Below are 14,009 nucleotides of genomic sequence, written 5' to 3' on the forward strand. Positions count from 1 at the left end.
TGGGCCCTGCATGCTAGGCAGCTGTGCTGCCACACACTGGGTGGCCCCGCCATCAACTCACTGCAGGCAGCCCAGTGCCCTGCTAGCCCCGCAGGGATCTGTGTCGCTAGCCCACCAACCAGAACTCTCTGGTCCGCAACATCCATGCCAGACCTTGGATGTTGCTGGACCAGAGAATCCCGGTTATAAGAGAATTGCAACTTGTATTAGGATTGGACAGAGATTGTGGTAAAGGCTAGAACTTTAACAGGGCTTTTAAAAAAAAGAGCTAGATGGACCTATCCTCCATGAATCTATCAATGGCAATTAACCAGGATGGGTAGGAATGGTGTCCCTAACCTGTTTCTCTGGAAGTAGGGGACAGGGGAGGGATCACGTGAGGATTACTTGTTGTGCTTCCCTCCCTCTGGGGCATCTGGTATTGGCCACTGTTGGCTAGATAGACCTTTGGTCTGACCCAGTATGGCCGTTATCTTTTAGTGTAGGGTCTCTTAATAGGGATTCTCTGTTCTAGTCAGGAGGAGAGAATGGAAGTAGGGGTCAGATCAGATGAGACACAATCAAATGAGAGAGTTGACTCTAACATATCAGGATATGGAAGACAGATAAATAGTGACAAATTATTAAAGTGCTTATACACAAACACTAAAAGTCTAAATAATAAAATGGATAAATTAGAGTACCTCATTTTAAAGGAGGATATTGATATAATAGGCATCACGGAAACTTGGTAGAATGAGGATAATCAATGGGTGACAGTCATATCAGGGTACAAAATATATTGGAAGAACAGAACAGGTTGTGCTGGTAGGGGCATATCATTATACAATACATGAAAGAAATGTAGACTCAAATGAAGTAAAAATCTTAAATGAGCCAAAATGTTCCATAGAATCTCTATGGATAGTCATTCCATGCTCCAATAATAAGACTATAACAATAGGGATATATTACTGACCCATCTGACCAGGACTGTGATAGTCTTTCTAATTTCCCTTAGCATTCATAGTAACTATCAAAATAAATTCAATAGTAGTGGGGCATTTCAACTATCCCCATATTGACTGGGTACATGTCACCTCAGGATGGGATGCAGAGATAAAATTGCTTGATACCTTAAATGACTGCTTCTGGGAGCAGCTAGTTCTGGAACCCACAAGGGAAGAAGCTATTCTTGATTTAGTTCTAAATGGAGTGCAGGTTCAAAAAGTAAATGTAATTGGACTGCTTAGAAATAGTGACTGTAATGTAATAAAATTCAGCGTTCCTGTTGTGGGAAAAATACCTCAGCAGCCCAACACCTAAGGCATTTATTTTCAGAAAGGGAAACTACACAAAAGTGAGGAAGTTAAACAGAAATTAAAAGGTACAGCGACAAAAGTAAAATCCCTGCAAGCTGCATGGAAATTTTTCAAAGACACCATAATAGAGGCCCAACTTACTACGTTTTTAATTTGAGGTATATATTTGAGAGAACCAAAAAAGTGCCAGTGTGGCTTAATGAAGTAAAAGAAGCAGTGACCGATAAAAAGGCATCTTTTAAAAAGTCAAAGTCAAATTCTAGTGAGGAAAATAGAAAGGAGCATAAACTTTGTCAGATTAAGTATAAAAATATAATAAGAAAAGCCAAAAAGGAGTCTGAAGAACAGCTAGCCAAAAACTCAAAGTAATAGCAAAATGTTTAAGTACATCAGAAGCAGGAAGCCGTCTAAAAAACCAGTGGAGCCCTTGGAGGACTGAGATGCTAAAGGAACACTCATAGATGATAAACTCATTGCGGAGAAACTAAATGAATTCTTTGCTTCAATCTTTACAGCTGAAGATATTGGGGAGATTCCCAAAACTGAGCCATTCCTTTTAGGTGACAAATCTGAGGAATTGTGCCAGATTAAGGTGTCATTAGAGGAGGTTTTGGGACAGACTGCTAAACTTAATAGTAACAAGTCACTGGGACCAGATGGCATTCACCCAAGAGTTATGAAAGAACTCCAATGAAAAATTGCAGAACAATTAACTGTGGTTTGTAACCAATAATTCTTTAAGTCAGTGTTTCTTAAACTGGTTTGCCACGAGGCAGTTGGAGGTGTGCTGCGGAGAACAGAATTCAAAATGGCCACCCTTAAAAGGGCAGGCAACCTTTTATTGGGAGGGGAAGGTCGGGGGGGGGGAAAGGGTCGGGAGGAAGTTATTGGGGGAGGGGGGAACCTTTCCCCCGACCCTTCTCCCCCAACCTTTTATTTTATTTTATTTTTTTGCTTGGTGTTCCTCATAAAAAAAAAATTGTTCGGTGTTCCTCAATCTTAAAAAGTTTAAGAAACACTGCTTTAAATCATCTTCCATATCTAATGACTGAAAGATAGCTAACGTGCTGCCAATATTTAAAAAGGGCTCTAGAGGTGATTCTGGCAATTACAGACCGGTAAGTCTAACGTCCGTACCGAGCAAGTTAGTTGAAACTATAGTAAAGAATAAAATTGTCAGATACCTAGATGAACATAATTTGTTGGGGGAAGTCAATGTGGTTTCTTTGAAGGGAAATCATGCCTTATTAATCTCCTAGACTTCTATGAGGGAGTCAACAAATGTGTACAGGGAGGATCCAGTGGATATAGTATACTTAAATTTCCAAAAAGCCTTTGAAAAGGTCTCTCACCAAAGGCTCTTAGGTAAAGTAAGTTATCATTGGATAAGAGGAAAGGTCCTCTCATGGACTGATAACTAGTTAAGACAGGAAACAAAGGATAGGAATAAATGGTAGGTTTTCAGAGTGGAGAGAGGTAACTAGCAGAGTCTTCCAAGGTCTGTCCTGGACCAATCCTATTCAATTTATTTATAAATGATCTAGAGAAAGGAGTAAAGAGTGAGGTGGCAAAATTTACACACGATACCAAACTGCTCGAGATAGTTAAGACCAAAGCAGACTGTGAAGAGCTTTAAAAAGGTCTCACAAAACTAAGTGATCAGGCAGCAAAATGGCAAATAAAATTTAATGTTGACAAATGTGAAGTAATGCATATTGGAAACAAATAATGCCAGGTATACGTACAATATGATGGGGACTAATTTGGCTACAACTACTCGAGAGAGAACTTGGACTCATGGCTAATTCTCTGAAAACATCCACTCAGTGTGCAGCGGCAGTGAAAAAGGAAATAAAATGTTATGAATCATTTAAAAAAGGGATAGACAATAAGACAGAGAATATTTTATTGCCTCTATATAAAATCATGGTATGCCCACATCTTGAATACTGCATACAGATGTGGTCATCTCATCTAAAAATAGAGATAGGCATTGGAAAAGGTTCAGAAAAGGGCAACAAAATTGATTAGGGGTTTAGAATGGGTCCCATGTGAAGAGAGATTAAAAAGACTTGGATTTTTAATCTTAAAAAAGAGGATGCTAAGGGGGGATATGATCAAGGTCTATAAAATCATGACTGGTATGGAAAAAATTAAGGAAAAGTTATTTACTTATTCCCATAGTATAAGAATGAGAGGAATTAATAGACAGCAGGTTTTAAACAAAAGGAAGTTTTTCTTCGCTCAGTGCCCAGTCAACCTTTGGAACTCCTTGCCAGAGGATGTGATGAAGACTAGGACTTTAACAGGATTCAAAAGAGAGCTAGATTCGTGGAGGTTAGGTCCATCAATGGCTATTAGCCAGGATGTGTAGGAATAGCGTCCCTAGCCTCTGTTTGTCTGGAAATGGGTGACAGGAGAGGGATCATGTGAGGATTATTTGTTGTAATCCCTCTGGGGCACCTGGTATTTGCCCACTGTCGGCAGACTGGATACTGGGCTAGATAGACCTGTGGTCTGCCCCAGTATGGCTCTTGTTAATTGACATCAGAGTACAATATTGAGGAAAATCCTGCCTTGTCTCTCTTGGAGAAGATGGAATATTTATTCCTAGTTCGTTGGATTACCTTCACCTGTTCAGCAACTGCCTCAGGAACCCATGATAACTAAAGTCTTGATAGCTTGAGCCTGAACATGACAAATTCAGCCCTGTAAGAAGAATAACGACTAAAAGAGGTTTAGAAGGAATGACTCAACTTTAACTGTAGAATTGAAAGTTCGGAAGATCTTTGTGAGGATTCTCGTAGTTACGGGGTTTCTCCTTGCTTTTTTGTTTTGCCCATGAGCACTGTTGAATTTATAATACTGGATATTGAAGCTTCTGCTGTTCGAAAGGGCTTAAGCAATTTTTAAAAACTAATATTCTCTAATAGAACTGCAAAAAATCAATACTGGCTTGATTTTTTTTGACTAATATGTGAGTGCCTTCTGAGAAATCAGATGACTTTATTAAACAGCTACTGAGAATTCATGTTCTGGTGCAGTCTTTCATTCTCTAATTTTTGCCTCTAGTATATATTCTTTTCAGTGCAATAGCAGTATAATTAGATTGCCATTTCATCCTGAGAAGCTCTCTCCTTGTACAGGTGCCTTTGTATTTTTGAGTGGAGAAAGACCATATACAAAAAAGAAGCAGTGACCAAAATGGTAATATGAACTTCAAATTACTGTCTACAATGTTGTTTTTATTCTGGAAGACTTTATAGTTCAGTTGGCATGAAGCGTCTTTACACTGATTTTTGGCTGCATGTTTATGCTCACCTGTTATTTTGGAAAGGTCACTTGTGTATCTTACACGTACATTAAGAGTTCAGTTTTCTAATTAAGTGCATTATATTGACTGTTTCTTCCCTATACTACTATAGCCTTGCTTTTACATCAGCGAGCAAGGATGGAGAGGTTAGCAAAAGAGCTGAAGCTTGAGAAGGAGGAACTAGAACGACTGAAAACTGAAGTTAATAGCATGGAGCACAATCTTATGCAAAGGCGACTTAGAAGAGTAAGCTGTACAACTTCAATCCCAACAGTAAGAAATTTGTATTTGTAAACATCAGGATTCTTTTTTTAAACTCCCTTGTTCAATTATTGTTCCTGCAAGCAGCATACAAAGTACACCATATAGCAAGATGTTTTGGAGATTAAACTCTTTGAATTAAACAGTGATTTTCACGCTGTGATTTGTCATCAAGATTAGTTCTTCTGAAATAAACACATTTGGTACTTAAAGAAACAAATATGGGCTATGCTTTTCTAAACCAGGTGGTTTTAGGAATGCAGGGGTTGGAGCAAGTCAATGTGTGATGACAAAGAGGAGCATGAGGAGAGCTGGGGCAGTGAGGGCATGGGCGCCAGGGAGGACAGGGCAAGGGGTGCAGGTGTTGAGAGGGATGAGGGAGGCACCAGGAAGATGCAAGAGGTAAGGGAAAGTGTAGATGTCAAGGGATTTTGGGGGTCAAACAGAAGGGCAGACACATGGAGGGGGAAGCACCAGAGGAGAGAGGCAGGACAGGTGGGTACACAATTAGCCAATTACGCACCTCTTAAAATCCTTACCCCGGCAATAGTAACTTTGTATTTTTTAGGCAGCATTAGGAATAAATTAATGGGGGTCTTAGCTAATTTGTGATATGAACAAGAGTGTTTTTATTTAGTATTATTTTTAGATTTTAAGCTGAGAGATATACTGCTGTTGTAGTTAAAGCAATTAAAACATTTCTATTTACCTAAAGTGAACAAACGGATTAGAATGATTAGCTTTAAGGAAGTCGCCTTTTTTATTTCCTGCTGGAGAGCTTACATAGCGGATTTATAGCAATAAAATGTACATGTCAAAGGCACACAAGACCAAGAATGGCCATTTAAATAATTTACATTTACATTTTGTTTTATATTTTAATAGCAAAACTGCAAACTTGCAGTTACTTGGCCTTTCCTCCCTAAGTCCTAAGATTTTCCTAACTATGTGATGTTAGGTTTTCAGATGACTCTGGTTGAACATGCTGATTTGTCAAATTCTGGAGTACCAATCACACTGACTTTTCAGGAGTTATGTCAGTTTAACTGACAAAATTTGGTTATTGACCTTTTTCAAAGATGCTCAAGGCAGTAAAAATCTGGCCTAAGGGTATAGGAGTACTGTAACTGCCATCATGGATTCTGTAACTGGATAATTTTAAAAGCCTAGCAAAATTTTCTTCCTTGTAAGTATTGAAACTAATTTATGTATCTCCCAACTGCCTAATGGAAAACTATATTTTTATCTTTAAATATTCTCCCTAAAATCATGTTGACATTTGCTACAGATTTTTTCAGCTGCATTTACCTATTATTGGCAACCCTGGCTACCCCTGGCAATGGTGGTGGTAGGAACTGTTAACATATGAGACAAATACTGTTATAACTACGTTAGAGTTGATGCTGACTTTTCTACAATTGCTATTTTGGGTCCTTTTTTACTAGCCTGAAGAAATGACCAGATTGAGAAGCCTGAATAGACAACTCCAGATAAATGTTGACTGTACACTGAAAGAAGTTGACCTCCTTCAGTCTAGAGGTATGGACTTGATTGGTTTTGGTAAACTTAAGTTTTAATGTAGTGTAAGTTTTAATGTGTGTACAGGTTGAACCTCCCAAAATCTGGGACTCGCTGGACCAAAGAGCCCCAGGAGTGGGAGCCATCTGATAAAACGTGGGGTTTGCTGAGTCCTGGCTGGGCCAGCAGCAGCTAGGTAGGTGAACACTGGTGTCAGTGGGGTCAGGCAGCTGGAAGAGCCTTAGCAGGGGCTTGTGACAGCCGGGAAACCCCAGGAGCCCCCTGGCAGGAGTGGGGCTGGGATGGGCAGGCAGCCCTGACTGGGAAACCCCTGGTAGCAGCAGGACCAGGCCAAGATTCAAGAGCTTCTTTCCGCTGGGGAACCCTGGCAGTGAGGCAAGACAGCAGCTGGGTAGTCCTAGCCCCAGCAGGGTAACCCGAGCATCAGTGAGGCTAGGCGGCATCGGGAAACCTCCACCCCAGCTTGGGAACCCTGGCGTCAGTGGGGTGAGGCACCTGGAGAGCTGTTGGCAGTATGACAGGCGGTGGCTGGTGATTCTCAGGAAACACTCAGCAGTAGCTGGGCAGCCTGGGGCTGAGAGAACCCTGAGAAACCTCCAGAGGTAGCGGGGCTGGCGGTGTTAGGTGGCCCTGGCTGGGGAACCCCTGGGGACTCCAGGTGCAATCAGCTGCAACAGGGCGGTGGAGCCTCAGCTGGGCCAGCTTTTGCAGAGCAATGGCAAGGCGGGGAGCCCAGGGAAAGGAGCTGGCAGCAGGGCAGCCAGCAGGAGAGCATTGACATTGGTTGGTCTGGGACGGCTCCAGTCCTGAGGGTGCCGGACCAGGGAGGTCCAACCTGTAGTATCATTTGCTTTTCCCTTTCCTTTCTTATAAAAACTGGGTTTTATTCATATTGAGTCAGTACTTCAGAATGAAAAAGACAATCTGTTTTTTTTTCTTTGTTATAAGCTGGTTTTGTAGTGTGATTTTATATATAAATATAATTAATTCACACAGTACCAATTTAAGTATTTAGTCGTATAAAGACTTTGTAAAAATAGTTGAAATCTAAAAATCTAATTAAAAAAATGGTCATACCTTGATAATGGTTCCATACTTAATGTTCTTGAGTTGATGTATTCATTCTTGCTGCAAATGTATACTTTTCTGTGATTTGTTATGACACTGCATTTTGGTAAATAAATTGTTACAGGTGTGTTTTTGCTGTTACATCTGCCACTTCCAAACTGAATACACTTCCCATATCCATATTTTGAAGATGCATGGACCAGCTTTACAGAATAAAAAGTTCATAGTGATTATAGTCTAAAAATAAGATATAAATCTTGTCTCATTTCTGTGCTGAGACAAAATAAGTAACACCAGTTAAACAATGTGTCCTAATAAAGCGTTCCTTTGCTTGTCTAACTGCTGAAATTAGAGAGAATGAAAAGTGAAGTCTAGAACAACTAGTATCAAGGACCCTGAAAGTGATGCAAGTCAGCCTGGCTTAAAACCAAGAATCCAGCGAATGCAAACAGTTGTAATTAAAAGATCTGTTCAAAAATTCATCAAGAAACTTGTGGTAAATGTATACAAAATTGGTTAAATTGTAAATCTCTGGGGCCTTTAGCCTACAAGGTCTTTCCTTTAAAAAAAAAAAAAAAAAATTGCATTTTCAGTTCTCTCTAAGCAATCCAACACACTGAAATATTTTGCTGTCCAAATAGAAGCTGCCCTACTGAAAACAAACTAAAGCTGGTGATGTGCAGGGAAAACCTCTGATCCAAAGATTGAAATAAAAGATAATATGAAATAACTATAGAGAGGAAAGCTTTGAGATGACCAGAGCAGAACACTTATAATGAACAAATAAACTACCTCTCAGATGTCTTAACGCTGGTAACAATACCAGAATGACTTGGCATCAGTCCATTTAAAAAAAAAATAGAATTACTACTCTGATTTGACTAAGCTTGATCCTTCAAGTTTCTTTGTAATTTCCTAGATTGGTGAGTTCCCTTTTCAGGAGCTGAAGGTGCTGTACACATAAAGGATGTTTTACACAACACCACTATAATTCATTCAACCTATCTGCCATAGACAACATTTTGGGCCGGATATCTTGAGGCCTGGTAGCAATTCTTTCAGAAAATGTCATGGGACTCTGAATGTCCATGCAGATCAAACAAAATCTTACCCGTTTTTTTAAAACCTAGATCTAGATGGTTCAAACCTGATCCATACAAGTGTGCAAACAGACTAGAAGAATATGGAATAAGAATGTGTCCTTCGCTAGAGGACAACTTGTTAACCATTTAGAGCAAACTGTAAAAATAAATTCCCACAACAATCAGATAACTCATTGTTTGTTTGGGACTGTGATTCTATTTTATAAATGAGTATATTTAAAATAAATTGCATATCAGAGCACAGATACTGAAATGGGATTGACAGATGTCAGATTCACAACTAGACATGTACACAATTACTCCTAACTGCAAAATTAAACCTGTGCAAGGTCCAGCTGAGAATATAGGAAATGTGGAACAATCAGTGAAACTACAGGATAAATGAAAGTGAAGAACAGAAAAACCATGAGATTCATACTCAGAAGGCTATGAACAGAACTGTTCAGAAATGAATGCTAATATTTACTTAAATCCAAACTGATTTTCATCCACTTTTCTGACAATCTGGAAGCAGCTACCTTATTAAGAGCTTCACCTTCTGGAATGAGAAACAGCAGAGGAAGGCACACAATGTAACTATCTCAAGCCAGTAAAATTTAGGAGACCAGCTGAAAATATATATTAAAAAAAATAGAACACTATGGAGGAGAAATGTTCTCTATACAGCATTGAAAGTTAAACTTCTAGGGAAGATGTTTCTAGAAGCATTTAAGAGGAGCTTTTATTTATTTTCAGAAAAGTTAATGTTAGAACTTCAGTATGGTACCCCTAACAAAACAGGCCTATTTTATTTTCATTTCCGTATGGTCAACTGGATCTCAATTCAGATACACAGTTCCTTAATCAGGATATAAGCGACTAGTCAACTAGTTGCTTCCCTCCCCCCCAGCTCCCAACTGTCTCTATCACAAAGAGGCAGCAAGGAGGGCGGGGAGAGGAAAGAGTGCTGGAGGGAGCTGGTTTAAAAGCTCTATGGGAGGAAGCAGGGGCACAGCAACCACATTCCAACTTTGAAATGTACAGGAGTCCCTGCTGGGGCTCTTTTACATTCAAAGGTAGAATGCCATGCTAGTCCTTATCAGCTAATTGAATAGTCAATGGAAATCCCATCAGCTATTCAATTAGTTAATCAAAATGTAACATCCCTATTCCTTAAACAATTGGTTTCCTCATAGGAAATGAGATAGATGGGGTAAAGTGTTATCTTTTTCTTAGATATTTTGGCATATTTAAACATTTTAATTATCACCTGCTATGGGTGGAATACTGCAGCTTTTACTGAAACTTGGTTCTGAAAAATGATGGGGTTACAGGGAGATGTGGCAAGTCTGCTACAGTTTCTTCAATGTACTATTATGCCTTCCAGAATAAATGCAGCAATGGGATAATATGATGAGTCAAAGATATGAAAGATGTAAACATGTAATATGTATAATACGCTTCATACATAAAGGTACTTGTACATATACGTTCTAATAACCTTTCGTAGTATTGTTTATATATATATATATATATATCCTGTCGCTAGGTAACTTTGATCCGAAAGCCATGAGCAACTTTTATGATAATATAGAGCCTGGTCCTGTTGTGCCACCAAAGCCATGTAAAAAAGGTGAGTTGCTAAATAAGTGCCAATGAAACCATTCATATTTCATTGTTGTTCAGTAGTTCTCACATTGAGAAGGAGAACTTCCAAGTTACAGTTAAGTGTTAATGCAATTCTTTTCACACACACAATAGTAGCAGGAAATATCTTTCTTCGTACATTTTACAAGCTGTGCAGCTAAAACTCAAACACATTTCTGTTACATGAACAATAACACTGGCACTGGAAACTACTTTCGATCAACGTGTTTAAAATTAATATTAGAAGTTTATGTATAATACTGCTTATTAATAGAAATGAACTTGAAAGTACATATGTTTTTACAGTTAATTAGAAGATAATGTTATTCTGAAAGAACCAAAATTGTTTTAAAAAAAATGTGTTTGAGTCCTATTTAGGTTTGGATGCTTCTGTTTCAAAAGTGATTGACACACTTAGGAGCCTAAATCCTGTTGAATGCTTATTTAACAGCATACAGATTTAGGAGCCTTATTTTAGGCCTTTAACTTAGTTGTACTTGAAAGAGGACTAAATGAAGAACATAGGAATATAAGAACGGCCATACTGGGACAGACCACAGGTCCATCTAGCGCAGTATCCTGTCTGCCGATAGTGGCCAATACCAGATGCCCCAGAGGGAGGGATTACAACTGGTAATCCTCATGTGATCCCTCTCCTGTCACCCATTTCCAGACAGAGGTTAGGGACACCATTCTTACCCATCCTGGCTAATAGCCATTGATGGACCTAATCTCCATGTATCTATCTAGCACTTTTTTTGAACCCTGTTAAAGTTCTAGCCTTCACTGCATCCTCTGGAAAGGAGTTCCACAGATTGACTGTGAACTGAGTGAAGAAAAACTTCTTTTTGTTTGTTTTAAATTCATTTGGTGACCCTTAGTTCTTTTATTGTGGGAATAAATAAATATATAAATTGAAACTAGGTACCTTTTTCAGGCTGACTGCTCTGGTCTGGAACCCTCAGGATCTGACAGGTCCCAAAAGGAATTTGCCAGACCAGAGGTGGTGGTCTGCTACTCGCTCCGCAGACCACTTTCTCTCCCTCCTGCCGGCCTCAGCTGCCCTCCCTTCCAGCTGGGCTGCCATGCTGCTGCAGCCCCGGCAACCCAGACTGCCCCCGGACCCAGTCCCACTATCAGGGCTGCCATGGCTGCATCTCCAACCCTGGTCCTGCTAGCATGGCTGTCATGACTGCCATGTCCCCAGCTCTGCTACTGGGGCTGCTGAGGCTCCTGCTGTGCTACCAGGACTCTTGCTCTAGTCCCAGCCCCAGTCCTGCTGGGCTTTGAGCCGCTCGCCCTTTTTCAATGGGGCATGCTCCCATCCAAAACTCCCTGGTCCAGGAACACCTGTGGTCCTGTCAGACCACTGATGTTGCTACATGAGGTGTCCCAGTTTTTGGAGGTTCAACCTGTAGTTTGCGTGAAGTGTCTCCATACTGGAGAGTTACTGCTCGGCATGCTAGTACATGTGAAAAAAATCAAAACTCTTTTTAAGAGACAAAATATACATTTAGGAGCCTAACTTCAGGTATCCATATAAGAACTCTGGGGACTTGTAGAAAAAACCTTAGTACAGGCAGTCCCCGAGTTACGCGGATCCGACTTATGTCGGATCCGGACTTACGAACGGGGCTTTCTCGCCCCGGAGCTCGCAGGCAGCGGGACCGCCCAGAGCGCAGCGGTCCCGCCACCTCGACCTCCGGGGTGAGAGAAGCTGCTCCGGGTGCCCCTGGTCTGCTGGGGACCGTCTCCAGCAGACCAGGGACACCGGGAGCAAAGCTGGGGAGGCGGAGGGGTTCCGTGCCTCTGAGGCTTTGCACTCCACCGCCGCTGCGGCTTTGCTCCCCATGTCCCTGGTTTGCTGGGGGGGGGGGCGCAGCTAGTGTGGCCCCCTCCCCCCAGCAGACCAGGCTTGTGTTGTGGACCCTGGGGTAGAGCAGCTGGGGTGCTGCCGGGTTGGTCCTGCAGCGACCTACCTGGCAGCCCAGCTGTTCTGTCCCAGGCTCGAGATTCAGCCGCTGTTGAAACTGATCAGTGGCTGATTCCAGGAATCTGGGGGCAGAGCAATTCTGCCTCCAGCTTCCTGTAGTCAGCCCCTGGTCAGTTTCAGCAGCAGCGGCTGAATCTGGAGCCAGTTCCGACTTACATACATATTCAACTTAAGAGCAAACCTATAGTCCCTATCTTGTACGTAACCCGGGGACTGCCTGTAAATGGCTTTTTCACTTAAACAGAAGTTGTATAGTGGGGAAAGGAGAGGAAAAACAAAGTATAGAATTAGCAGGAATCGAGATATGGCAGAGTTGGATAAATCTACCCCAATTATACCTAAACATTGCTATTTTTTACTGTCTTGTGCTGCTTTCCTGAAAGGCAATTCCACAATGTGTATTGTCTCTATCTTTTGTGACTTGACTGAAATGAGAGCAATGGATATTGATCAGTACTTGCTTTTCTATCATTTCTCTTCTTTCAGGATGTATTAGCTAGAAAAGTTGAGTGCCTAGAAACTGAAGCTGGATTAAGCTACTGAAATTATATTAATGTTCATTGGAACAGGGCACATCTTAATGAACTGTACCTGTCAGACCACGATAATCAAAGTATGCAATTTAATGTTAAATGGGTAGTTATCCTAGTGTAGTGCCTGTAAATCAAAACTTTGGGCAGGGGGTCTGATGGGATTTGTGCAATATCTAAACTATATTAGTTTGTGCTGTCTGGGAAATAATACAACAAACACTCAACACAACAGTTTTGATAGTTATTTGTTGGCAATGCTGTGCAATATTAAAAATTAGTTCATTGAACTTTTCAGTTTGATAGACTTGAGCTGTTTTTTAGAAAGTGCCAACATAAGGATATAAATCATGTTAAGTAATTGTAAGAAATTCAAAGAGATGACAATGAAACAGTTAACAAGTAACTTGGGACAAAATACCAATTTTCTGAAAAATGGATGATAATGTCTAATTCAAAGAAAAAATAGAACCTGAGAATTCTTTTCTCCAGCATGTATGTCCTGACAAAGTAGCATGTGCCTGGTTTTAGATTTTTCAGATAAACTTAAAATCCTAAGGTTTGATTTCTAAATGTATTTGATCTCGGGCACAAATTAATACTTGAACATAAAAACCCCTAAATTTATCAATTGCTGACACTCAGCTGCTTCCCACCACTGAAACTGGATCATGCCCAGAGCACTACTGGAAAGAGAGCACATGAACACCTTCAGAACTCTCACCAAACAGAAAGAAGGTTGGGATGCTTGCCTAAATTCAAAAGTTGTCCCCTTTCCCTTTTGCAAGAGATGCGTTTTATCCCTGGCTTTATAAAACATTTCTGAAGAGCAGACTGCTCTTGCATCACATACAGGGAGATATTGCCATCAGTAAATTACACGGGAATATACTTTCTCTCAGATCTTCTCACAAACTTTACTCCCTCATACTCTATGGTTGACCATACAGCATAGTATCACACACAAACACACCACTCCTTTGTACCACAATTGACCATAGCAGCATTATACTATCAGTGCTTTGAGGAATAGTGTATAAACATTTTATAGCAATGTGTAAAAGCTTTTCTGCTTGATGGGGTCTTGCCTTATTTATTTTTCTTTTGAGGAACACAGATTCCACAATTCTTCTGCTATAGCTTTCGGTATGCTAGTTCTATGGAATTTATCACTGATTAAAGGCATTGGTAGGGGAAGATTTGTGGAATTTATCTTCATCTGAGGCATCCTACAGTGTTGCCTTTTGGATGCAGGATAATGCATTTTTCCCCTCT

The 14,009-nt window shown here is 40.5% G+C and overlaps 1 protein-coding gene across 6 annotated transcripts in view; it reads left to right on the forward strand.

The window, feature by feature from the left end:
• The window catches only part of TAB3 (TGF-beta activated kinase 1 (MAP3K7) binding protein 3), a 77,436-nt gene that overhangs the window by 58,352 nt on the left and 5,075 nt on the right, over positions 1-14,009 (forward strand). For 5 of the 6 annotated variants that reach the window (XM_075913268.1, XM_075913272.1, XM_075913271.1 and 2 more), the window contains 3 exons: positions 4,727-4,887; positions 6,321-6,414; positions 10,114-10,197. In XM_075913268.1, the coding sequence (XP_075769383.1) occupies positions 4,727-4,887; positions 6,321-6,414; positions 10,114-10,197 (339 nt within the window). The remainder of the gene's footprint in view (positions 1-4,726; positions 4,888-6,320; positions 6,415-10,113; positions 10,198-14,009) is intronic. The other variant, XM_075913269.1, reaches the window with a different exon arrangement.

The sequence above is a fragment of the Pelodiscus sinensis genome, chromosome 1 (assembly GCF_049634645.1).
Source record: "Pelodiscus sinensis isolate JC-2024 chromosome 1, ASM4963464v1, whole genome shotgun sequence".
Taxonomy (NCBI): domain Eukaryota; kingdom Metazoa; phylum Chordata; order Testudines; family Trionychidae; genus Pelodiscus; species Pelodiscus sinensis.